Here is a 26,091-nt window from a genome sequence, read left to right as displayed (position 1 = left end):
TTCTCAAAATTGTGTATTTTGATATTTTCTTTTATAAATAACATTTTCTCTCTGTTTCTTAATTTGTTCTTCAAATATCGTTTACATATTAAAGGAACAAACACCCAAATTGTGCTCTCTTAAATGTGGGGAAAAACCAGTAGGAATTAGAGAACAAAAGTACTTGTTGTCAACGTAAGATAAAACCCTTATAATGCCCAGTTTCTGCGGATATACAATCGTCAACTAATACACCAACCACCTAAGTCCGCAAATAAATAAATAAATAAATAGTTGCTTTCACACTTATTAGGGCAAAATTAACAATATGTTTGTGGATGTACCCAACTTCTAACTGTAGTTTCAAAACTAATTCACAATTATATGTTGAAAAATGATAGGATACAAATTAATTCCAAAAAAATTATAGAATGACACGTGTAAATTTTTTATTGGCTAAATATTTATATTTAACACTTACATTTATTCATATTAATAACATCAATAAAATTATTTTATAGGTCACATCACCTCTACCGCCTCACTATATAACATTTTTTTGTAATCTTTTTTATTGAATAAATTTGTTTATTCAAACCCACATTGGTGGCTTACCTAAAAATCATAAAAAAGGCTACGTACGATGTTTTTATTATAGAAAAAGGAGTTGACATAAATTATTTTGGACCAGGGGACCAGGTCTAAAGTGTTTGAATATAATTCTTTTTAAGAACAAAGGTCTTAATTTAATAATTAAAAAAAATAATTTGGTAAATTATTTTTAACTTTTCAATATAAAAAAATAGCCAAGATTATATTATTTAGTAATTTTAATTTCTGCTTACATTTTTAAATACTAACAAATAAATATAATGATTTTTATTAATTCTTAATTTCGTTCAATCATAATACAGTTAGGCAGTGACAATTTAATTTGCATGGAGATTCACAAAAGATGTGTAATGTGTAGTAAGTGTAGGGGTAATAATAACAAACTATCCTATAACAAAGGAACCAATCTTTACCAAACAAAAGGACAAAGATAGTTACAACTAGAGCCGGCCAAACGAGCGGGCCGAGCGAGCCGGGCCGATTTTTTGACGAGCCGGTTTGTTGACAACTGAAATCGTGAACGGCACGTAAGGAGATACGGTCCGGGCCGAGCCGGGCCGATTACATAATTGGAGGCCTCGTGAACGGCACGCGAATAAACCGAATAAAACGGTTCAGGCGGTTCATGCGGTTCAGGCTCAGGCGATTCAGGCGAATAGCCTTTTTATAAGTGATTAAACAGAATAACAAATGGCCGAATAACAAATGGCCGAATATAACCGCGAATATAACGAGTCTGGCGGTTCCACGGGCTTCTTGATTTGACACAACACAGAAGTCAATCAGTTCACCCACCCACCTTCTGTTTTCTTCTTTTTTTTTTTCTTTTCTTTTGTTTTTTACTTTGTACAAAAAGACTTTGCAAATAATTAAAACAGAATTTGTATAAACCCACCTTTTACTCGTATTTTTATTTGATAAAATAATCAAAACAAATTTATTATTTTAAAACAAAGTTAGATTTTCAAATTACTTACAAAAGGTTCAATTTTTAACATTTTCAATTTTTAACACATTTCAACATTTTTATTTAATCAAATAATAAAAACAAATTTGTTATTTTTAAAATTGTGATTTTTTTTGAATTTATAAAACTAACATGTTTATAAGGAAAAGAGGACGGTACCTCTATAAATTTTATTAATTAGAAAAATGTTACAATTGATTTGAGAGAACTCCTCTCTAAAAATAAGATACAAAATATAACAAATTTTAAAAATACAAGGCAAACAAATAGTATCAACTAATCAAATTCTTCTTCTTCTCGTGGATCGTTCGCTGACATACCCGATTCCGATGAAGTGTCCATCGTCATCCAAGTATCCTCTTCGCCGTCCGAATCATCTTTTTTCATCCCTTGTTGTCTCTTTGCCGCTTGATCCCAATCCTTTTTGCAGACACATATCTTGACCACATCCGGTGCAAGACTTGATCTTTTCTCGTCCAATACTCTTCTACCGGCACTAAAAGCAGACTCGGAAGCAATGGTAGAGGCGGGAACTACTAAAATGTCCCTTGCAATTTTAGCTAATACCGGAAATTGGTTCTCGTGATTCTTCCACCATATTAGTATTGAAAAATCCTCATCGAACTCATAGTTATATGAAAAAAACTCTCTAAGCATGCTAAATGAAGTTTGAGGTGTAGATGCATTTTCGGAAATTCTACACTTTTGTTTTTTAGTTAGGATACCAAGCAATGTGGGATTAAACCTACTAGACTGACTAGTCTTAGGTGGTATAATATTTTGAGTTCTAGGAGTGTATAGATCTATAAGACGGTGTAACAAGTCTAAACAATTTTGCACATAAAGCACGTGATTATATGAAACTCCTAATACCGAGTAATAATGTTCTAACATATTTTCTAAACCTTCTTTTCTATTAATTGCGCACGTTGACTATAATATTGTTTTTGTGTGTGACGTTTAAGCGTGTTCCTAGGAATTCTTTTAAAAGCCGGGTTTATTGATTCTTTCATCATGTGCTCTAAATTAGGACTTTCACCGTGAGAAAAAGGTAACTCGTCTAGTGTAACATAAGTAGCAAAAGATTCGATCATTTTATCTCGACTATAGTGGAAAAGCATACCTCCACCGGGAGACGATGTCACAAAACCACCAATTTGTGTTTGTTGCGGTGATTCCCCGCGTGCTTCTCCACTTTCGTGACTTTGTTTCGAAATTCCGTGATGCGTTTTCAAGTGTCGATCAAGTGTACCTGTGCCGGCACCTTTAGAGTGAAGAAACGGGGATTGATTTCGGCCGCTTTGAATACAAAGTAAACAAAAGCATTTAAATTTGTTGGGATCTTCCGGTACTGCCTGTCTCGAAAAATAATTCCAAACGTGCGAGGAATGTCTCGTAGACGTACAAGAGGGCCCTGCAAAATTTGAACATATACAAAATTAATAATATACAACATTCGAATATATACAAAATTAACATAAAAAACATAAAAAAATTATACAACATTCGAATATATACAAAAAACATAAAAAAAAAAATTATACATCATTCGAAAATGCAAAATTTTAATAAACCAAAAAACATAAAAAAAATGAAAATTTAAGAACACGAATATGAACATTATATCAAAAAAACTGAGGAAGATTTTTACCAACTTCCGGTCGAGGAGGTCGCATAGAAGTTGCTTGACTCGATCCCTGAGAAGAAATAGTACCCCTTCCTTCTTCCATTGTTCAGAAAGAAAAAATTGAACTCGCCGGAATCTAATTTGTTGCAGTGTTGCCGGAATCTGATTTGTGAGCAGAGAGCTTGAGAGAGTGAGAGAGATTGAAAGATTGATAGTGAGTGAGAGGTGAGAGCTACACAGTGAGGTAGATTTATTTATAGAGAATAGGTAACCGTTGGAGCAGCAGGTTAACGTTGGAGGCTTGGAGCGCAGGTTAACGTTGGAGGAGGAGCTGCAGCCTGCAGGTGGCCGTTGGAGCGCAGGTGGCCGTTGGAGCTGCATTACGTGCCGTGCCGAATTACGGTTTACGGTTCAAACGGGCCGAATAACGGTTCAAACAGTCATCCTGAGTTGTAGCGGGCCGAATAACGGGCCGAATAACGGGCCGTGCCGTGCCAAACTATAACTTCCTATTCGTTTACGGTTCACACGGGCCGGTTCGCGGTCCGGGCCGGTCCGTTCACGGTTTCTATTCTCCTGATTCGTGTTCGGTTCGCATATAAAGCCGGTTATTGCCGAATAATGAACCGGCACGCAACGAGCCGAGTCAAGCGATTATCAGACGAGCCGGTTCACGAACGGTCCGACTCAAACCGGCCGTCTGGCCACCTCTAGTTACAACACAAGTGAATCATAGTTATACGCGGACATATAACAACAAACCTTGTGATTCATCCATTATCATTTACATTCACAAAGTTTTGTTTAAAGTTAAATTAATAACAATCTTTGTAATTAAATGCATTAATCTTTTTATTTATGGTATAATGACAACATCATGTGAATTAATATAAAAAGAATAATTACAATACTTTTTGATTGATACAGCTGCACATTTTTTTATTTTTGTTTCCATATATAAAACCACCTCTCCCTATATTTTTTTAGGTATATATATTTAAGCATGGTCATCACTTGACTGTTCTTAAACTTTTGTTAGCCTCCGCATATATCACACACACATGACCATAGCTCATATTTATGTGTGTGTGATAACTAGGGTTTTAGAGATAGCTAGGGTTTTAGAGAAGAAGAGAATGTATGGTCTGGGGACTGGGAGTATTGGTTTAGAAAAGAATGAAGATCATTATTCATTAATTACATGTTGTTGAATGGTGTAGCCCTGTTTATTTCTGTACTCTAGCAACTGATAATTACTTGGGGGTAGATTAGTCATCATGGTGCGCCTACTTACTACTAAAATGCATTTGGGAACTCCCAGCAATGTCAGACTTCGACGATTTGAAGCTCCCTTTAACGCCTTGTTTTATTCCCGAGTAGTTCTTCGTATGCGTGGTAAGTAATTTGTCGTTATCGTTTCTCCGTCTCAAAATACTAGTCATTTCAGAATGATACGAGTCATTCATAGTCAATGATGACCATGATTTGAGATTGAATGTTGTTTAAAATCTTTTATTCTGTTATTGAAATTTGTAAAATACGTGTACTTTATACGATTTTTTTTATAAGAAATAATCTACCCATCTGTGAAATGGTCTAGAAATTAAACACGCCACCAAGTACCACAAAAATTGGCATTCATGATTGATGCAGATTGATTGCGAACCCATTCATGTATTTGTCAAATTATTGATCAAAATTCTTACAGTGCATTTCTCTTTAGACGTTTCTGAAAAGCTCCTCTTAAATACTAGGTGACCCCCTCGGTCAAATGCTAACTTTATACGGATGTGTTAAATAAATACCCGAAACCCAAAAATTTTAGCTCACTTCAGAAATCAATATTTCCGTCAAATGTTTATATGATTTTTTCATTATATTATTATATATGCAATGTACTTGGTGAATTGTTTTAGATTTTAACGGATTAATAATAATTCATGAATTTTACATATATATGATCTAGGTAGAATTTGATAATATGGACGTAGAATCTGGATTGGACCCTCAGATTTTGAAAGACTTTTTGTATTCCTGATGGAATATCCTCATATTTTAACAAATTTTTTAAAATTTAAATTAAATATCCGTAAATTAAATTTGTACGATTTTATTTCCGCCCGACCCGAGCATAAATAGGAGCCACGTGGGGAAAGATGGGTAGCTGGGAGGGGGAATGGCACCACAAAAACAAGTAAACCGGACAACAAGACGGTGAAATGGGTAGGTACCTCGTGAGGTCTGAGAGTTTTCATTTAAAAACACACCAACATATCTACACACACTATTTATACACACACTTATTTAAAACTCTCTCAACTCCCAACCAAACACAAACCAATATTAAACCAACCCCCCTTTTTTTTGTTTTTAAACCCCACATTATAACTACACATTCATACCATTTTATTATTTTTCATTTTTTTCATCATTTCAGATTTACAAGCCTTTCTTGATTTTGCCTCCACTGACTTCATTAGACCAATCAAATTGAGCAAGTTCCTATCTTTTTGGCAACCCAGTTTTTGAATTCTTGTTTTTTATTCTTCTTAACGGTTAGTTATTCAATTCAGTGAACTTGTTTTTTTTGTTAAAGATCATATTTTGACAGGTGGGTTGTTGCTAAAATTTGGTTTCTTGATGTTGGTGTTTTTGTGTTTCTCGGTAATTTAATCTTTTAGCTCTGTAGTTTGAATTTCATGTGTTACTGATTATACTAGTTGGTTCGAGTTTGTTACAATGACTGTCATTTCTTGTTGAACTACCTCTAGACATTGCGGAAATGTTCTGTTTGTTTGTATGAATACTTATTTGAATTGATCACGGGATTAGTAGTTTAGAATTGCATATGTTTATTCCTGCAAATTGAGCTTTAGCTTTCGTTTTAGTGATCATTGTGATTTGATCAAAATTTTGCACTGAAGATGCTTTTATTTGGTAGTTTCCATACCTGAAATTTGTGCCGACATATGCACCAGTACGATCAATTTGCTGTGTCTTTTAGAAGTTAGCTTAAAACGGTTTTGTTGGTGGAAATTATTTTATTTGTACTCTCCTGGTTTGAGGAATTGAAGCTGTTGTCATTTCCAAATAGCTTTGGAAAATAAAAAAATCATGTTTTAGGTCTTTATAATGAATGTAGTAGTTTCACTTCTCAGTAAGGGTCTCTTGGAAAATGGGATCATAGACTTGTGCTTCACCTGCATTTTATGGAAACTCTTGGTATGTGGTCTAATTCCTGCTGTTGGAATTCGTCAGTCCTTCGTGAGAATAAGATAAAAATAAAAAGGACCAGGGTTTTTTATCGTCATATCAAATGCAACAAACTGTATGCTATTGGTAGAAGAGTGTTGTTTCTAAAACTTATAGGTCCCTAGTTCATTTTATTGACTTTTTTTCTCTAATCTGCGTGGATACTGGAAATTGTATTATGCCGGACTTTTCAAGATATTCAGAATATTTTATCTTGTGAATTGAGTAGATTTATCATCGATAAGTAGATTTATTTGTGTCATAATTATTCATTTCAGGTGGTGCAAACATGTCGGAAGCCCAAAGGAGGCCACTAGTGGCTGCTGTTGGGCGTAATAATGGTTACATTAATGGAGTGGTTCCGTTGAGATCACCTTCTACAGTATCTGAAATTGATGAATTTTGTTATGCCCTTGGGGGCAAGAAGCCAATCCACAGCATTTTAATAGCGAACAATGGAATGGCTGCCGTCAAGTTCATACGTAGTGTCAGGACTTGGGCCTATGAAACATTTGGTACAGAGAAAGCCATATTGATGGTGGCCATGGCTACTCCCGAGGACATGCGGATAAATGCTGAACATATACGAATAGCTGATCAGTTTGTGGAAGTTCCTGGTGGAACGAATAATAATAACTATGCCAATGTACAACTAATCCTTGAGGTTAGTATATATATACACTGCATCTGCACTTTTGTTATCATCACCAAATTGCACATTATTATATGAGAAAGTTTGGAGCTCAAACTAGAAAGTGTTAAATTAATGCAGTGTTATGTCTGGATACTAGAATTTCTTTCAGAAATGGACTTGGTTAGACGAAATTTATGTAATTTTAGTAAAATAAATAGAGTTGGACTTTAATTCCATGACATTCAAATATAAAGGTGAAGCTCGAGAATTTGAAATGACAATTCTTGTCAGGTGAAAATCTTTTGAAATGAAATCTATCTATCCAAACTAAATCTTTTAGTACAGTTTTTTAAATTAAAGCAAGTACCACAAAATCAGAGCTACAATAGGATTTTGAGATCTGAACTTCTATATGTTTAATTTACAATTATATAAATGACCAAAAAAGAATGTGGAGGGATTGTAAAGTGATGAGACTTTTTTAATTATGCAGATAGCAGAGATAACACATGTAGATGCAGTTTGGCCTGGTTGGGGTCATGCATCTGAAAACCCTGAACTTCCAGATGCATTGCATGCAAAGGGGATCATATTTCTTGGCCCGCCATCGACATCCATGGCAGCACTGGGGGATAAAATTGGTTCTTCATTGATTGCTCAAGCAGCAGACGTACCTACTCTCCCATGGAGCGGTTCTCATGTAATATTTTCCTACTCTGAATCTCCATTTTACTAATTTTTTCGTTTATCATCATGTATCCAACAAGCTTACATTGGATTTTATAGGTAAAAATTCCTACAGATAGCTGTTTAGTTACTATTCCAGATGATATATATAGTGAGGCATGTGTAAGTACAACAGAAGAAGCCCTTGCGAGTTGTCAAGTTGTAGGCTACCCTGCAATGATCAAGGCATCCTGGGGTGGCGGTGGTAAAGGCATCAGAAAGGTTTGAATCTCATGTTAAAGCAATACAATATTGTGCTCTCTCTCTCTCTCTCTCTATCTATCTATCTATCTATCTCTCTCCCTCCCCCCCTCCTCTTCCTCCTGCTCTTGCAGTCTGCAAAAAGTAACCAGTATAAATCACCTATACAGTTGTTGGCTTTTGTGTACTGGTTCCTCAAACTGATACAGGCAGTTGACTAGGTCGTAATTTATGCACGTTATTTTCTGTCCGCACAATGTTGATAAGTTACTTTTAGGTCTATAATGATGATGAAGTGAAGGCACTATTTAAGCAAGTTCAAGGTGAAGTACCAGGATCCCCTATATTTATAATGAAGGTTGCTTCCCAGGTTAGATTCTTGCTCACGTATTAAACTAAGGTGACTAATTCTGAATAAAAGTACCTTCACTTTTTGGGCTTATTTTAATCTTCCATGTTGTTCCTGCAAGTAGAGTAGGCATCTCGAAGTTCAATTGCTCTGTGATCAGCATGGCAATGTCGCAGCTTTGCATAGCCGTGATTGCAGTGTTCAAAGGAGACATCAAAAGGCAGGTTTATGCTTACTATGTTAAATTAATCTTGTATTCTGTTATATTTTTTTTAAAAGCTACTAGTTATAATTTAGACATTCTTATATGTGCACCGTGTGGTCTAAATACTTTAATTTCTGTCTATCCAGATATTGTTTCAAGAGTTCATGTTACTGCATGGTACTTACTTTGTTACCATCTACTGTAGATTATTGAGGAGGGCCCGATAACAGTTGCTCCCCGGGAGACTGTAATAAAGCTGGAGCAGGCTGCTAGGAGATTAGCAAAATCTGTAAATTATGTTGGAGCTGCAACTGTGGAGTATCTATACAGTATGGAAACTGGGGAGTACTATTTCTTAGAGCTCAATCCCCGGTTGCAGGTTTGTCATTCTGTTTATCACATATATGCCTGTATTCATATTTAGTTTTTCATGCTACCATTCATCAACAACAAAATTGGCTTTCCGGATCTGTACCGTCGCAGTTGATAAGTACCTAATCAGTGACCTATGAACCTTTCCATGGCTAGTTCGATTTTGTTTATTATCTGTTACAATGGTTAATCAAATGCACTGGATGCTTAAATTAGGTGGAGCACCCTGTCACTGAATGGATAGCTGAAATAAATCTGCCAGCAGCCCAAGTTGCAGTTGGGATGGGTATTCCCCTGTGGAAAATTCCAGGTTTGGAATCCAATTCTCTCATACCCTTTTTCTGTATTGATAATTTCTTCTGTTGTAACTGTAATACAATGATCATGTGACTTTTAACTAGAAATAAGGCGGTTCTATGGTAAGGATCATGGTGGAGGATATGATACTTGGAGGAGAACATCAGCTGTTGCTACCCCATTCAATTTTGACGAAGCAGAGTCTACGCGGCCTAAAGGTCACTGTGTGGCTGTGCGTGTAACAAGTGAGGATCCCGACGATGGGTTTAAGCCTACAAGTGGGAAAGTACAGGTTAGCTAATCCAGAAACTGAGAACTTTGTTTTCATTTTGTTATATGATTATTTGAACTTAACTCTTGATGGTTATGTAGGAGTTGAGCTTCAAAAGCAAGCCAAATGTGTGGGCATATTTTTCTGTTAAGGTATATAGTGCAATATTTATATAAATATATTATTGTAAAAGTTTCTAAATCCAAAACCTGATACTGATTGGTTTCGCCTCATAATGCAGTCTGGAGGAGGCATTCATGAATTCTCAGATTCTCAATTTGGTATGTAGCAAGCATGACATTTCAGATGTTTCAGAAACTAGGATGCAGCTTATCAAAAATTAAAAACGCATTTGCTTTCTCGAATTATCCAACAAAAATAAAGCTGAGCTATTGAATTATAATTTTTTCTTCAAAGGTGGGTATTTATGTAGAATATTCTTAGGGCAGGAGAATGTGTGTATATATATTTCTAGCACACCAAGACAGTTCAAAAGTAGTTGGTACTCTGTGGACAGGACATGAGTATGAGCTTTACTTTTATTATTATTTGTCCCCAAATAGGTTTTCTTTTATCTTGGTATATGAATTTTATGGAAGTGTTAATATACATTCAAAACCTTATCAGGGCATGTTTTTGCATTCGGAGAGTCTAGAGCTTTGGCTATTGCAAACATGGTTCTAGGCCTGAAGGAAATTCAAATTCGCGGAGAAATTCGAACAAATGTTGACTACACAATCGATCTATTACATGTAAGATTCTCAGTAACTGTACATTTCATTGTCTTAACTGAGTTTGACACTTAAAAAAATATACTGTAGGCTTCGGACTACAGGGAGAATAAAATACACACTGGCTGGTTAGATAGTAGAATTGCGATGCGTGTGAGAGCAGAAAGGCCCCCTTGGTATCTTTCTGTCATTGGAGGAGCACTTTATGTATGAATTCTTATTCAGAATGCTTTAATGATTCTTACTGTTTCTTGTGATGCAATTTTCTACATAAACTAATCGCCTAATTCTAGTTGCTTCCTTTTACTGCTTGATTAATCTATTTCAGAAAGCTTCTGCTAGCAGTGCAGCCATGGTTTCAGAATATGTTGGTTATCTTGAGAAGGGGCAAATCCCCCCAAAGGTGCAAATCATCCTTATGTTCTGATATGTGTCATTATATGTCAACTATAATAGTTAAACAGTGTTTTTTAATCACAATAATTATTTGTTTGTTTTCTATATAATTTGTGCTTTACTGCTGCAGCATATATCACTTGTCAGTTCTCAAGTTTCATTAAATATAGAAGGGAGCAAATACACAGTAAGTAATAGCTTTATAAGCTCTTAGAATGCCTTGATATTTTAGAGAAAAATTCTACAATATTAGTGCACAATCTTGTTGATGTCTTCTAGTCTTGTAATTTTTCTTATGGTTCATTGTTAATCAGATTGATATGGTAAGGGGAGGTCCAGGAAGTTATAAGTTGAAGATGAACGAGTCTTCAGTCGAAGCAGAGATACATACTTTACGTGACGGGGGTTTATTGATGCAGGTAAGTTATTTGCTTATCAAAGCAACATGCTGCGTAATGTTCCTGTAACACTTTACCAAATGTTTTATTTAGCGGTTTTGTACCTTAAAAGTTAGGAACTATATTGTGATTAAGACCTTTACCTTGGTTGCAATATTATTTTTCAAAAAACCTATTTTTGAAAAGCCTACTTATAAGTCACACTGATGCCTGCACTAACTTAAAATAAATAGTTGCAGATTAATATAAGGTATAAGTTTCTTTTGCCGAACAGGTTTAAAGACATTAGGCTTACAAGCACATTAAGTTGCTACTTATATTTTAGCCTTTAGAGTATATAACAGATATGTGATCTCATTTTGTGACAGTTGGATGGAAACAGTCATGTTATATATGCTGAGGAGGAAGCAGCTGGTACCCGCCTTTTGATTGATGGAAGGACTTGCTTGCTTCAGGTCCCTCCAATTGTTGTGTTTTTTAATTTACATGTTTAGATTTGCTTTGTTGATTAGTCTAATTACTGTTATTGCTTGGTTTAGAATGACCATGATCCTTCCAAGTTGGTGGCAGAGACACCATGCAAGCTACTGAGGTATTTAGTTCCGGATGGTAGTCATGTTGATGCTGACACACCGTATGCAGAAGTTGAGGTTATGAAGATGTGTATGCCACTTCTTTCTCCTGCTGCTGGGAACATCCAGTTTAGAATGTCTGAAGGTCAAGCAATGCAGGTAATTGTTTCTATAGAGGAAATTTGAGTTCTCTTCTTTTTGTAGGAAGTCTGAACACACGTTTTCACAGGCTGGGGAGCTTATAGCAAAGCTTGATCTGGACGATCCTTCTGCTGTGAGAAAAGCTGAACCTTTTTATGGCAGCTTCCCAGCACTGGGACCTCCTACTGCTATATCTGGCAAAGTGCATCAGAGATGTGCAGCAAGTTTAAATGCATCTCAGATGATCTTAGCAGGATATGAACATAATATTGAGGAAGTAAGTATATTTTGCCCAGTCAATGGTCTGAGGAATTCCTTTGAGCAAAATTAGTTTTGTTTTGTTTATCTGATACATCTGAAAAGTTATTAATTATGTTTCTTTAATTTTATTTTTGAGAAATTTATATTCGAGATCTATTCCAGGTTGTCCAAAGCTTGCTTAGTTGTTTAGATAATCCTGAACTTCCTTTTCTACAATGGCAAGAGTGCTTGTCTGTCTTGGCAACCCGACTACCGAAAGAGCTCAGAATTGAGGTACATGATTAGACTACTTCTTTTGCTTCATGATTTTCTGATATTGCATCAAATAAGCCAAATATATGCATATACACATATAAACTGGTATACAAATACAACACACAAATTTATTTTTAAAATATTTATGTAATCCATTTTTTGTTCTTTTCCAGCTAGAAACAAAATATAAAGAGTATCAAGTAATCCCTGGCTTGCAAAATCTTGACTTCCCAGCCAAAATCCTGAGGGGTGTTCTTGAGGTTGGATCGTGCCCTCATTTTTGTCCTTTGTTCAGTTATATCTGGAATTTTGACTAGCGACTAAATTTTATGGTGTCTGTTTTGCACCAGTCCCATCTAAGCTCATGCTCTACTAAAGAGAAAGGAGCCCAAGAAAGGCTTATTGAGCCATTGCTTAGCCTTGTCAAGTCTTATGAGGGTGGCAGAGAGAGTCATGCGCGTGTCATTGTTCAAGCTCTCTTTGATGAGTACTTATCAGTTGAGGAGTTATTTAGCGACAATATCCAGGTGGGTGCACCTTTTAAGGAAACAACATATATATGTTTTTGTATAAAATATGGCTGCAACCATTTTTTTGCTCATACCAAGTCACTTTTCCTTTTCGATTCTTTAAATTATTCTTCCCTCAGGTGATTTTATGCCGTTGATTGTATTTTTGACTTTATTTTTATCGGGTCAAAAATATTTACCCCGTACTTTTACTTTTTGCATATCCATTTATATGTAATAAAGAGCCACACATTGATCTCAGAATATACTGTGGCACCAGGTATATGGTAAATTTTGTTTATTCACAAATAAATTCAATGTTTATTTAACACCTTATATTTTTCAAGTTGGTACATATTGTCATTCTGAAAGCCAGAACTTCAATAATAATAACAGATAGAAAAACTAGTTCAGGTGTTTTATTCCAAGACCTTTATGGGCAATCGTTCAATATATTTTAACTTTTGGTAGTTATTTAACTTCAGGCAGATGTAATTGAACGGCTTCGGCTTCAATACAAAAAAGATCTCTTGAAGGTTATGGACATCGTGCTTTCTCATCAAGTATGTTTTAGATTTTTGAAATAAAAAAGTGACTATTTAGCTTGGTTGTATTCAGTTTTCAATGATTAGACTTAAGATGAAAAATTTTCTCCTTCTAATGTTATTGGTCTACAGGGAATTAAAAATAAAAATAAGCTGATACTGCGGCTAATGGAGCAATTGGTGTACCCAAATCCCGCTGCATACAGGGATCAGTTAATTCGATTTTCTGCACTTAATCATACAAACTATTCTCAGGTTTGTAGTTTCACTGAATCTTGTGATTATATCCGTGCAACATCTAGTCTACGAACTAAAACTGGCCTCATAGAAGTGTTCCACAAGTTGATTTGTTAAATATAAATAAAATTTCTAAATCCGTTCACTTCTGCAGCTAGCATTGAAGGCAAGTCAGCTGCTAGAACAAACCAAGTTGAGCGAACTCCGCTCTAACATTGCCAGAAGTCTTTCTGAATTAGAGATGTTTACTGAAGAAGGTGAGACTATGGATACTCCCAAAAGGAAAAGTGCAATTAATGAACGAATGGAAGATCTTGTGAGTGCTCCTTTGGCAGTTGAGGATGCCCTTGTTGGCCTTTTTGATCATAGTGATCCCACCCTTCAGCGGAGGGTTGTCGAAACATATATTCGCAGACTGTATCAGGTAATGATTACTGGAATCATTTAGCTGTAGACATATACCTACTGCAAAAGCTAGAGCTAACTAAGATATTTATTTTCAGCCCTACCTAGTAAGTGGGAGTGTCAGGATGCAGTGGCACAGATCTGGTCTTATCACATCGTGGGAGTTCACTGAAGACCATCTAGAAAGGAGTATTGATGGATCTGAAAATAACCTAGTTGGGAATCCAGGGATTCAGAAGAAGTATGAGAAGAAGTGGGGTGCCATGGTTATTATCAAATCTCTTCAGTTTTTGCCAACAGTTCTGAGTGCTGCATTAAAAGAAGTGACTCCAGACGTGGACGAGACTATTCCTAGTGGATCTGATAAGCGAGCTAGGCATGGTAATATGATGCATATTGCATTGGCAGGCATCAGTAACCAGATGAGTTCACTTCAAGACAGGTTATTTTGACAAATTAACTTTTAAAGAACAAATTGTGCGCGCAAGACAAGTACTTTATTAGATAATATATATATGTATATTTCTAATTACTTACTTCATGCATCGCTGATATTATTGGTCAATACTATCCGCGATTGACTTCACCCTGTCATTTGTTTGAATATTTTCGTAGACTTTCAAGCATTATGATTATTTCAGTTACACGGAAACTGATTGCACTTGGATAAATTATGCTAACATACTTCTTATTGCCGCCTCAGGGTACATGACTTTAATATTTCTTAATGGAAGGATGTAGTTAAGGCTGTGTTCCTACTCGTACTCTGTCTTCAGAATTCCAACGTGATAACTTAATTTTTTTATATTTAAGGAACAACTAAAGGGCTAACATATCAAGTAAATAAATGAAAATCAGTACTTGCTAACCATAAACTTATTATTTCAATATACAGTGGTGATGAGGATCAAGCTCAAGAAAGAATCAACAAGTTGGCCAAAATTCTTAGAGAAAAAGAAGAAAGCCACAACCTCAGAATTGCTGGTGTTGCAGTTGTAAGCTGTATAATACAGAGAGACGAAGGACGGGGCCCTATGAGACATTCCTTTTATTGGTCAGATGAGAAGCTTCATTATGATGAGGAGCCGCTTTTACGTCACCTGGAGCCTCCTCTATCAATATATCTTGAATTGGTTTGTTAATAATATATAACTTCAACAAAATTTGCTTTGCCTTTAAAACATAACACACTCAAATAAAAATGATTTCATTTTGTATCTTAAGCTGTTAAATGATGCACATATTTTTATGTAATTCAGGAGAAACTCAAGGGTTATAATAAAATAAAGTACACTCCATCACGGGATCGACAATGGCACCTCTACACTGTTGTTGACAAGGCACTACCAATCCAGAGGATGTTTCTCAGAACACTTATAAGGCAACCTACAACAAATGACAGCTATAAGGTGTATCAAGGTTTGGACACAGGAAAAACACAATCCATGTGGGATTTGTCTTATACTTCAAGGAGCATACTAAGATCTTTAATGACTGCAATGGAGGAAGTGGAACTGCATGTTCATAATGCTACTGTGAAATCTGACCATTCTCATATGTACCTGTATATCATACGGGAGCAACAAATTAACGATCTTCTGCCACACTCGTAAGTATGTGTATATCATTAAAATTAATAATCAAGAGAGCTAGCTTCTTACTAGTATGGTGATGCATTGTCAGGAAAGTGTTCGGTGATAATGGGCAAGAGGAAGTCGCAGTTGGAAAAATATTGGACGAACTGACACGTGAAATTCATAAATCAGTTGGAGTAAAGATGCATCGTTTAGGCATTTGTGAGTGGGAGGTAAAACTTGGGATAACATCTGCTGGACAAGCCAATGGTGCTTGGAGGGTGGTTGTAACAAATGCAACTGGTCACACTTGTGTAGTGCATGTGAGTTGATTCTTATTTCGTTGTTGTGATGAAGTTTTACTGAACTTATAATACTGCATCATGTATGTATATGACTGTCTTTGTCGGTAAGTTAAAAATGTATAAATTCAGTACACGAGAACACAAAAAATAGGACATTGACTAGAAGGCTTAAAAAATTGTTATTTTTATGGTACAGAGCTCTTAAGACAATTGTTAATTCAGTCAAATACTATAATCAGCCATCATAACTATTTACAAGAGACATAAGCTAAGACAAGACCAAGACTACAGTGTTAATAAAAATTAGTTGCATGATCAAGTTATCAGAAGTTATTTATCATTATACTTTGGGTTGGTTAGCTGTTCCAGTTAATATATGTAGTTGATGCTAATATAGTTTCTCTGTTTCTCACATAGCATTACTTACATCCTAAAATGGGAAATTCACGGTGTTACATGTTTGTTGGCATTTAAGATATTATTCTTCTGAAGATAGTGATTCGGTATTCTAATCTAACCTCTTAAAAAATTTCAATCTTCATTTATATAATTGTGATAATGTAGTTTGTTTGTATTTTTCTAAAAAGATTGCTGAATGCCTAGTTGCTCACTACTAATGTATATGTTAAAGTTGGTATAATGGTGTTGTATAAGATAAAATATATTTGGTTGATGTTATGCTAAATACTTTCGATTTTATAAAGGTTTTGTAACATTGCATATTATATTGTTTTGGAATTTATAGATATACCGAGAATTGGAGGATGCAAGCACACACACAGTTGTGTACCATTCAATCTCTCAGCCGGGCCCTCTACATGGTGTGCCTGTAAATGCACAGTATCAGCCTTTAGGAGTTCTAGATAGGAGACGCCTTTTGGCCAGGAAAAGCAACACCACTTACTGCTATGATTTTCCACTGGTAAGCACCACTGGTTTGCATTGAATACTAGTAGACAGTTATTACCTGATATAGTACTCTATAAGAAACACCAAAACCAATATTCTTGCAGGCATTTGCAGCAGCACTGGAAAAGTGTTGGGAATCCCAGTTGCCGAGTAGCATGAAGCCAAAAGATAAAGTTCTCAAATTCAAGGAGTTCACATTTGCTAACCCGAATGGCAACTGTAGGATGCCTCTTGTTACTGTGGATCGCCAACCAGGGCTCAATGATGTTGGCATGGTAGCCTGGTGTATGGAGATGTGTACCCCTGAGTTCCCTTCTGGGAGAGAGATTATTATTATCGCAAATGACGTGACATTTAAAAATGGATCTTTTGGTCCGAAAGAAGATGCATTTTTCCAGGCTGTGACTGAACTCGCTTGCATTAAGAAACTGCCTCTCATATATTTGGCTGCAAACTCGGGAGCCCGTATCGGGGTAGCTGAGGAGGTAAAATCCTGTTTTAAAGTAGGTTGGTCTGATGAATCAAGCCCTGAGCGCGGGTTTCAGTATGTATACTTAACTCCTGAGGATTATGGTAATATTGGATCATCTGTGATTGCACATGAGTTGCAGCTTCCAAGTGGAGAAACTAGGTGGGTAATAGATACTATTGTAGGAAAGGAGGATGGTTTAGGGGTGGAGAACCTCACGGGTAGTGGAGCAATTGCTGGAGCATACTCAAGGGCATATAGGGAAACCTTTACCTTAACTTATGTAACTGGAAGAACTGTTGGAATAGGTGCATATTTGTCTCGTCTTGGGATGCGTTGTATACAAAGGACTGATCAACCTATTATTTTGACTGGTTTCTCTGCACTCAACAAACTACTTGGTCGGGAGGTTTACAGTTCACACATGCAACTTGGAGGACCTAAAATTATGGCAACGAATGGTGTTGTTCATCTTACAGTTTCTGATGATCTTGAAGGCGTGTCTGCTATCTTAAAGTGGTTAAGTTTCGTGCCTGCGTATTCAGGCGGTCCACTTCCCATTACTAGTCCTCTGGATTTCCCAGAGAGGCCTGTTACATACCTCCCTGAGAACACCTGTGATCCTCGTGCAGCTATATGTGGTTCTCTAGATGGTAATGGGAACTGGCTTGGGGGCATGTTCGACAGGGATAGCTTCGTCGAGGCTTTGGAAGGATGGGCAAGGACAGTTGTGACTGGTCGAGCGAAGTTGGGTGGAATTCCTGTTGGGATCATTGCTACTGAAACTCAAACTATGATGCAAGTTATCCCTGCAGATCCTGGACAGCTCGATTCCCATGAAAGGGTTGTTCCTCAAGCTGGACAGGTATGGTTTCCTGATTCTGCAAATAAGACAGCTCAGGCATTGATGGATTTTAACAGGGAAGAGCTCCCACTTTTCATTCTTGCCAACTGGAGAGGCTTTTCAGGTGGACAGAGGGATCTTTTTGAAGGTATCCTTCAAGCTGGATCAACCATTGTTGAAAACCTTAGAACATACAACCAGCCTGTTTTTGTATATATCCCCATGGGGGGCGAGCTTCGAGGTGGGGCATGGGTTGTTATCGATAGTAGAATCAATTCAGACCATATTGAAATGTTTGCTGAGCGAACTGCAAAGGGAAATGTCCTTGAGCCTGAGGGCCTGATTGAAATCAAGTTCCGAACAAAAGAGCTGTTAGAGTGCATGGGAAGGCTTGACAAACAGCTTATAGATCTCAATGCAGAACTTTTAGAAGCCAAGAGCACCAGGGCCTTTGCAAATGTTGAATCCTTGCAGCAGCAAATAAAAGCTCGGGAAAAGCAGCTTTTGCCGATCTACACTCAGATAGCTACAAAATTTGCAGAACTGCATGATACATCTTCTAGAATGGCCGCGAAAGGGGTGATCAAAGAAGTTGTTGATTGGGGTAACTCTCGATCTTTCTTCTACAAAAGATTAAATCGAAGAGTTGCCGAGGGGACATTGATCAAGACAGTGAGAGATGCTGCTGGGGACCAGCTGTCCTACAAAGCAGCATTGGACATGATAAGGAATTGGTTTACCTCGAGTGGAAGCAACGATAATTGGTTGGATGATGAAGCTTTCTTTGCATGGAAAAGTAACTTAAAAAACTACCATGAGAAGCTACAAGAGCTGCGAATGCAGAAGGTAACATTTCAACTGATGCAGATAAGTGATTCAGCATTAGATCTTCAAGCTCTACCCCAAGGTCTTGATGCACTTCTACAGAAGGTGATATATAGAATTTCTTCTTATATAGTTTCTTCATCTTATCTTTTTCAACCATTGTAAAGTTATAATATTCATGTGTAATGCAGGTGGAACCATCAATCAAGAAGCAGTTGGTGGAAGAACTACAAAAGGTGATCAATGCGCAGGCATCGGTTGCTGTTAACGGGAAAGTAAAGGTCCCTCTGTGACATCCTTTAGTTCCAGCAGGGTAAATTCATTAGTAGATGAGGCCATTTAATCTATTCTACGTCATAGTGGAGTGTAGATAGTTGTTCCAAATACACGTTTTAGGGGTGAAGTATACTAGCACAGAAGCTCTACCCATGGTATTCTTGTCAGCTGGTTCGTAGTTTGCTTCCTTCTCTGCATTCCTCCGCACCAAACATGCATTAATCTGTGAGTACTCTCACCCTTTTCTAATAAATTGAACATGTTTTTAGTTGATGTTTGGTTGGAATATAACATGCCTGAGTTTGGGGAACTGAACTTATGATTATATAGTTGTTTATGTGCAATAATGGTATTTCAGTATCCAAGTTGTTACTATTTGAGTTAAATTTGTGTGATAATATTGCTTTTACAGTTTTAGGTGTTTGATACAATCGAGTACAATTTGTTTTGATAAAGTCATCAGATTTGAATCTGGTCTAGCATGAATACATATGTAAAAAGGTACCATGGTTTGAGGCTTTGGGCTTTTTAGTAGCTCAAAAAAGCTCGATGAATTATAATATAAATTAGAAATTTGGAATATAAATAAGAGAGCTAGCCTTCTGTGTGAGACTGTGAGTAGAGTATTTGAAGCAGAGACGAAAGAAGAATAAGAATAGAAGAGTAAATGGTATGGAACAAAATAAACAGAGAGGTTTTTATCCTCCGTAAATGGTGGAGAGAATGCTCTTACTTTGCCTTTAGATAAGAGTCTTGGTGATCTCAATTTAACTGAACCAGAAACTGATTATGATCACATGAAGTGGTAAATAAAAGCTGGTCTATTCAATTAAAACTCCAAAAGGCCAGGAGTCGGTATGTTTCTTTGCATATATATCAAGTAGTGTGCTATAAATTCTGCTTGAAAAGACACTAGAACTATAATTGGCAAATCAAAAGAGAAATACGAAACTATGTAAAAAATGTGAATAAGAGAAACAAAGAAGGTACGGCATCACTATAGGCCAACAATTTTGACTCATTGATCATATACTAGTGCTTAACTCAAAAAAACAGATTTCTTGTATATCTTCTTGGTTAGGTCAGTATTCTAACAATTTTAGATTGTATTATTTGTTGACATGCTGTTTACTTTTAATAACAACTCACCAATACCCATGACTTTTTATTGTTTGACAGACGCCAAGAGGTTGAAAGGCAGAACATACTTCGATGAAAGGGTTTCATGGTAGATTTAAGAGACACTTCATTGTCTATTAAGCAGTAGTTTTTTTAGTGGTGGTAATTATTGGTTTGTAGAGCTTCATTATGTTGATGTGTCCGATTGTAGCTTAAATAGATTTGTGGTGGATTTTGATGGAGTTAATAAAAGGTTTTATTTTGAACAAGCTTGCCTCTTAAGTTAGAAATGTGTGTTTCTTGTATTTAGGAGGGTTCAAAAGTTATTACGAGGTTATCAAGATTGAAAGAAGTGTGCCCGGCTGCAGCGTGGTTCTAAAAATTATCAATTAATTATGGATTAATGCCCGATAAAATATCGGCAGCGTAAAATAAAATACATGCATCTCCGTTATGCGTATTGACCGGTATTTTGGGTTGTACTCCACTTGGTGTTTTAGGTCAAAAGTTGTTATTTTGATAAAAAAAATCCTCTTTTCTATGTGTTTTATAGTGTTCTGATAAAAAAAATCTGTATTTTTTCTCCGTACTTATAGTATTAATCTCTTCCTTGAACAACTTAAATATAACATGATAATATTTTTCAAAAATATAAATTTTGAATTAATTTTTAATAAAATTTACAAAAGAATAAAAAAATTAAACAATTATAATTCTATCTCCAACTTTATACCGTGAAAGAGACTTAGATGTATATAACTTGAGGAATTGCTTCCAGATGAAAACTAAGAAAACACTTATATTTGTTTTGATTCATGAAGCTAATTAATACATGTAGAATGATAGATTAATCTCTCTTCTCTTTATAGAGATTAGAGAACATATTAAACATATATTAAAAAGCTTTCAAAACATTCAGCCACACAAACATAGAAACATAGAAACATTGTCTAAAAAAGTGCTAGAAAACTAAGGTTAACACCTACCAAACTTTGATGATCACCTTAAGTACTCTCCGATGGTGTTGTAGTACTTAACTCGCGGTGTTTTGGGAAGACGATGAAGAAGCAGAAGCAGCAGCAGCAGCATCTTTCTGTCTCCCCCATTCATGAACCCTGAGGTGCAACTCAGCAGCAGCAATCAAGAAATGAACACCTTGTATTGGACTCAACACATCAATTACATTCTTAAGCGTCTTAATTCTAAGATCATCAGCCATGTGCAGAACACACTCCAAACCATCCTCTTTCTCTTTCAAAACAGGCCTCACTTGTGCCGAATTATATCCAATCTCTTCAGGCCTGTTGTTGTCATTGTTCCTAATCATCTCCGTAACCACATGTGACAACTCTGTCATAGACGAATCAGCCAGCTTCTGTTGCTGCTTTGCCATCTTCTCAGTAACCCTCTTCTCCTCATCTATTGTCATCAGCTGTAACTCGTCAATTCGCCTGATTTGATCCTGCGAAAGATCAGCTAAATCCCCTGTTGGAACACTCCTCATTAATTCCGCGAGTCCAGCCTCAACCTGTAACCCTAGCTTGGAATATAACAACATAAAAGACATGCTAGGTCTCCATCCACCAATCCAGAGAAACGCATCTTCCAGCTTGCTTCGCCAGGATGGCGATAACATGGCTAAAACATCCTGATTCTCGCATCTAGACTTGGCCTCGTAGTACTTGTCGTAATGTCGAACCACTCTCTCGACAATTTGGCTTAGAATACTCTCTCCATTGTCCCTGTGACCATTTCCAGCATGAATTCGATTAAAATTCTGGAGCTGACGACGACGATTCTCGTAGGCTTCAGCAGCTGCAACAAGTTGTCTGAGGTACTGGTTCTGCTCATCAAGCCAATTGTCGAAAAACTCGTGAAAATTATTCGCCCTGATTTCGCTTCTTTCTCCCATGAGAAAAATGTAACGAAAATAATACAGGGGCTTATCTGCTTCGAGGACAATCCGTAAATCTTATTATATCGGAAGTGTGAATACACAAAAAACAATGGACAAGTTGGAATATAGTAATGTTTTGTACAATCAAATCTAACTAATAATGTACATGAATTAATGGTACGTACCCAGATTTTGCAAGTTGCACGAAGTGGTATGATGGAAAACTGGTGGTTTATAAATCTGGTTTAGCAAGTTGTATAAAGGGGTTTGTTGGAACTAGCTGGTTTTGGAGTTTAGTTCTCTGTACCGGAATATCTGACTCTCATTTATTGAACAGAGGGTTAGGCTTTGACTTATGTGTTTCATACATCGTTCTGGAGTTGGTGTTTATACGTCTTTTTCAGCTTTTGTTTGACTTCACGTTTTTTAAGAAATTAAAGATATCTTTATTATGATAACATAATAGGGTCTATTATATGAATTATGATAATTTTAAATTAATATTATTAATAAAAAATTTGTTATAAATCTGGACTTAAAATATTAGTTATGTCTCATGCAGAGGAAGTATAGGAGAATAGAAGATATAAAAATAAAGTTGTATCTCATTTTATTAGCTAAATGAACTATTTATATTAGTTGGTTTACAATTCTTATTAAATAAACTATCCAAATCTTCTTCATTAAGTATTACAAAACTTCATCGATAAGTTTTACAAGTCTTTCTCGATAAACTTTAAAAGTCGTTCTGAAAAAGTTTCTTTCTTAAGAAGTTGTGCAAGTCTTTCTCATCAAAATTTGAAAGACTTCCTCAATACGCTTTAACAATCACTTTATATTTATTCAAATATTTTAACACTCCCCTTGATTGCCAAATGCGGGTTATTGCAAAGATTGACTGCCTCGTTAAAACCTTGCAAGAAAAAACTCAGTGGGATAAAAACCTTGACGAAGTAAAAATAGTACAGCCTCCCCCTGAATAAAATGTCTCAAATTTTGACATTTTGATGTAGCAAATTTTTTAACCTCCGCATACCCATATTATTTCTCAGCTTCTCAAATGTTGATGTAGGTAGTGACTTTGTAAGTATATCCGCCAGATTATCGCATGAGCGAACTTGTTGGACATCAATATCACCATTTTCTTGAAGTTCATGAGTGTAGAAGAATTTTGGCAATGTGTGTTTTGTTCGATCCCCTTTAATATATCCTTCCTTAAGTTGTTTGATGCAAGCCGTGTTATCCTCGAATAAAACTGTAGGACTGTTTGAAATACTTGATAATCCACATGATTCTCGAATATGTTGAATGACCGACCTTAGCCAAATACATTTTATGCTTGCTTCATGAATTGCTAGTAACTCTGCGTGGTTTGATGAAGTTGCAGCCATAATTTGTTTTGTAGACTTTCAAGAGATAGCAGTATCACAATATGTAAATAGGTAAACTGTTTGTGATCGCCCAAAATGAGGATCTGACATGTATCCCACATCTGTATATCCAACTAGCCGTGATCTTGAATTGTTTGGGAAGAATAGTCCAAGATCGATTGTCCATCGAAGATATCTGAATATATGTTTTATTCCATCCCAATGCCTTTTAGTAGGGTCAGAACTAAATTTTGCCAACAGGTTCACTACAAATGCAATATCAAGTCGTGTGTTGTTTATAAGATACATGAGAGTGCCAATTGCACTGAGATATGGAACTTCAGGTCTAAGAGCCTCTTCATCTTATTTTTTAGGACGGAAATAATCCTTTTCAACCTCGAGTGATCGAACGACCATTGGTGTGGTTAGTGGATGAGCTTTGTCCACGTAGAACCGATCAAGAATCTTTTAAGTGTAGTTTGATTGATGAACAAATATTCCTGAAGATAAGTGATCCACCTGTATACCTAAACAAAATCTTGTCCTTCCAAGATCTTTCATTTCAAACTCATTTTTCAAATAGTTAGCAGCATTAGTAATATCTTCAATAGTACCGATAATATTCAAATCATCCACGTATACAGTAATAATAACAAAACCAGTTGATGTTCGTTTAATAAAAATGCAATGACACACTTGATTATTAACATATCCATCATTCAATAAGTATTCAGTAAACCTGTTGTACCACATACGACCAGATTGTTTCAAACCATACAATGATCGTCGTAATTTAACAGAATATAAATGTCGAGGCTTAGTGTCCTCAGTATTTAATCCTTCAGGAATTTTCATATAAATATCACTATCAAGTGATCCATATAGGTATGTTGTCACAACGTCCATCAAACGTGTTTACAGTTTTTCCATACAAGCCATACCCATTAGAAAACGAAAAGTAACTCCATCCATCACAGGAGAGTATGTTTCCTGGTAATCAAAACCAGGTCTTTGAGAGAATCCCTGGGCTATTAGTCGGGCCTTATATCTCACAATTTCATTTCTCTCATTTCGTTTTCGTACAAACACCCATCTATTCCCGACGGGGATTACACCAGTTGGTGTTTGGACTGTAGGTCCAAATACATTTCTCTTGTGCAAGGATTGCAATTCTTCCTGAATCACAATTTTTTGGCTAATCATCTCGGTGTCGACACTCTTCCACACTTTGTGGTTCATGATCGGAGTTCATAATAACATCAGATTCCACGGAAAAAGCATATACATCATCAACCTCAATACTCCGAAAATCCATTAATTTCGCTTCATGGACATAATTCATTGAGATCTCATAATTTCCAGGTACCTTTGCTTCTGTGGAAGCATTTTCCACTTCTGGGGCATGTACCACTTCTGGGGCATGTGCCACTTCTGGGGCAATGTTTTCTTCTGGAGGCAATCTCACGTCAAGGAGTTTTGTTATATCCACTTCAGGGGATTGAACCTCTTCAGAAGGTAATACCACTTATGGAGTATTTTTTGGAACACTTGCCACTTCAGGGGCAGGTCCAATTAATTTTCGTTTTTGTGGTACAACATCTTTTGCACCAACAGGTCTACCACGCTTCTGGCGTGGCTTTGAATCACCAATCAATTTTTCAAGAATTGATTTCTTAGTAGGGATTTCAACTCGTGTCGGAGCATTAACAGCAGGTATGTGTGACCTTATAATATGTCTAGAGTCACTAAAAGCATCTGGCATTTGATTAGCAATATTTTGCATATGAATAATTCTTTGAACTTCATATTCACATTGATTAGTACGTGAATCAATATAATTTAATCCTAATGCATTCCATGATATTTCGGAATTTAATTTATGCAAATCATTATCTCCCCCTAATTTAGGGAACATGGATTATCAAAATAATAATCAGTATAACGAGCAGTAAAAACATCACCAGTTAACGGTTCCAGATACCTTATAATTGACGGAGAATCAAAACCAACATATATACCAATTCTTTTTTGAGGTCCCATTTTAGTTCTTTGTGGTGGTGATATAGGAACATACACAGCACAACCAAAAACTTTTAAATGCGATATATTAGGTACTTGACCAAGAACTAATTTTGAGGGGATTGTTTGTGGTAAGCAGCAGACCTTATTCTAATTATATTTGCAGCATGAAGTTTTGCATGATCCCAAACATATATAGGTAAATATGCTCTTAGAAGTAAGAGACGGGCAATAAGTTGAAGCCTTTTAATCAAGGATTCTGCTAAACCATTTTGTGTATGTACGTGAGCTACCGGGTGTTCGACTGAGATTCCTATTGATATACAATAATCATTAAAAGTTGCAGATGTAAATTTAGCAGCATTATCTAGTCGGATTGATTTAATGGTATGGTCGGGAAATTGAGCTTGGAGTTTAATTATTTAGGCAAGTAATTTGGCAAATGATGTATTTCGGGTTGTAAGTAGACATACATGAGACCATCGAGTTGACGCATCAATTAAAACCATAAAGTACCTAATGGGCCATAAAATAGATGAATA

General features: G+C 36.2%; 2 protein-coding genes across 4 annotated transcripts; one reads left to right on the top strand and one right to left on the bottom strand.

The window, feature by feature from the left end:
- The first annotated feature begins 5,491 nt into the window (after positions 1 to 5,491).
- LOC141711678 (acetyl-CoA carboxylase 1-like) lies at positions 5,492 to 20,532 on the top strand. 3 transcript variants are annotated; one of them, XM_074514287.1, is made up of 33 exons: positions 5,492 to 5,740; positions 6,716 to 7,101; positions 7,565 to 7,771; positions 7,858 to 8,019; positions 8,276 to 8,368; positions 8,472 to 8,567; positions 8,758 to 8,931; positions 9,141 to 9,234; positions 9,326 to 9,513; positions 9,594 to 9,644; positions 9,734 to 9,773; positions 10,120 to 10,244; positions 10,314 to 10,430; positions 10,552 to 10,626; positions 10,750 to 10,806; positions 10,934 to 11,038; positions 11,386 to 11,472; positions 11,557 to 11,748; positions 11,819 to 12,007; positions 12,154 to 12,264; positions 12,420 to 12,506; positions 12,597 to 12,773; positions 13,241 to 13,318; positions 13,433 to 13,555; positions 13,692 to 13,961; positions 14,041 to 14,384; positions 14,838 to 15,075; positions 15,202 to 15,551; positions 15,626 to 15,839; positions 16,567 to 16,743; positions 16,835 to 18,973; positions 19,060 to 19,369; positions 20,324 to 20,532. In XM_074514287.1, exons 2-32 carry the CDS (start codon positions 6,727 to 6,729, stop codon positions 19,159 to 19,161), a joined length of 6,837 nt encoding a protein of 2,278 aa, XP_074370388.1. In that variant the 5' UTR covers positions 5,492 to 5,740; positions 6,716 to 6,726; the 3' UTR covers positions 19,162 to 19,369; positions 20,324 to 20,532. The 3 variants fall into 3 exon arrangements, with proteins under 3 accessions (XP_074370388.1, XP_074370389.1, XP_074370390.1); XM_074514288.1 differs by having other exon boundaries at positions 5,492 to 5,849; XM_074514289.1 differs by lacking the exon at positions 5,492 to 5,740 and adding an exon at positions 5,779 to 5,796.
- A 764-nt stretch (positions 20,533 to 21,296) lies between these two features.
- On the bottom strand, positions 21,297 to 22,175 carry LOC141713880 (protein DOG1-like 3). The gene has a single exon (XM_074517445.1). It carries the CDS (start codon positions 22,173 to 22,175, stop codon positions 21,297 to 21,299), a length of 879 nt encoding a protein of 292 aa, XP_074373546.1.
- Positions 22,176 to 26,091: the final 3,916 nt, after the last annotated feature.

This window comes from Apium graveolens, chromosome 3 (assembly GCF_009905375.1).
Source record: "Apium graveolens cultivar Ventura chromosome 3, ASM990537v1, whole genome shotgun sequence".
Taxonomy (NCBI): Eukaryota; Viridiplantae; Streptophyta; class Magnoliopsida; order Apiales; family Apiaceae; genus Apium; species Apium graveolens.
This window is presented reverse-complemented; position numbering and strand designations above follow the sequence as displayed.

What these genes read in the sequence shown, in the direction of transcription:
- LOC141713880 (XM_074517445.1), bottom strand. Translation starts at nt 22,175, where the DNA reads ATGGGAGAAAGAAGCGAAATCAGGGCGAATAATTTTCACGAGTTTTTC.
- LOC141711678 (XM_074514287.1), top strand. Translation starts at nt 6,727, where the DNA reads ATGTCGGAAGCCCAAAGGAGGCCACTAGTGGCTGCTGTTGGGCGTAAT. An exon ending in TCCCATGGAGCGGTTCTCAT is followed by an intron (nt 7,772 to 7,857) that starts GTAATATTTTCC and finishes TGGATTTTATAG; the next exon opens with GTAAAAATTCCTACAGATAG. An exon ending in ACATCGTGCTTTCTCATCAA is followed by an intron (nt 13,319 to 13,432) that starts GTATGTTTTAGA and finishes ATTGGTCTACAG; the next exon opens with GGAATTAAAAATAAAAATAA.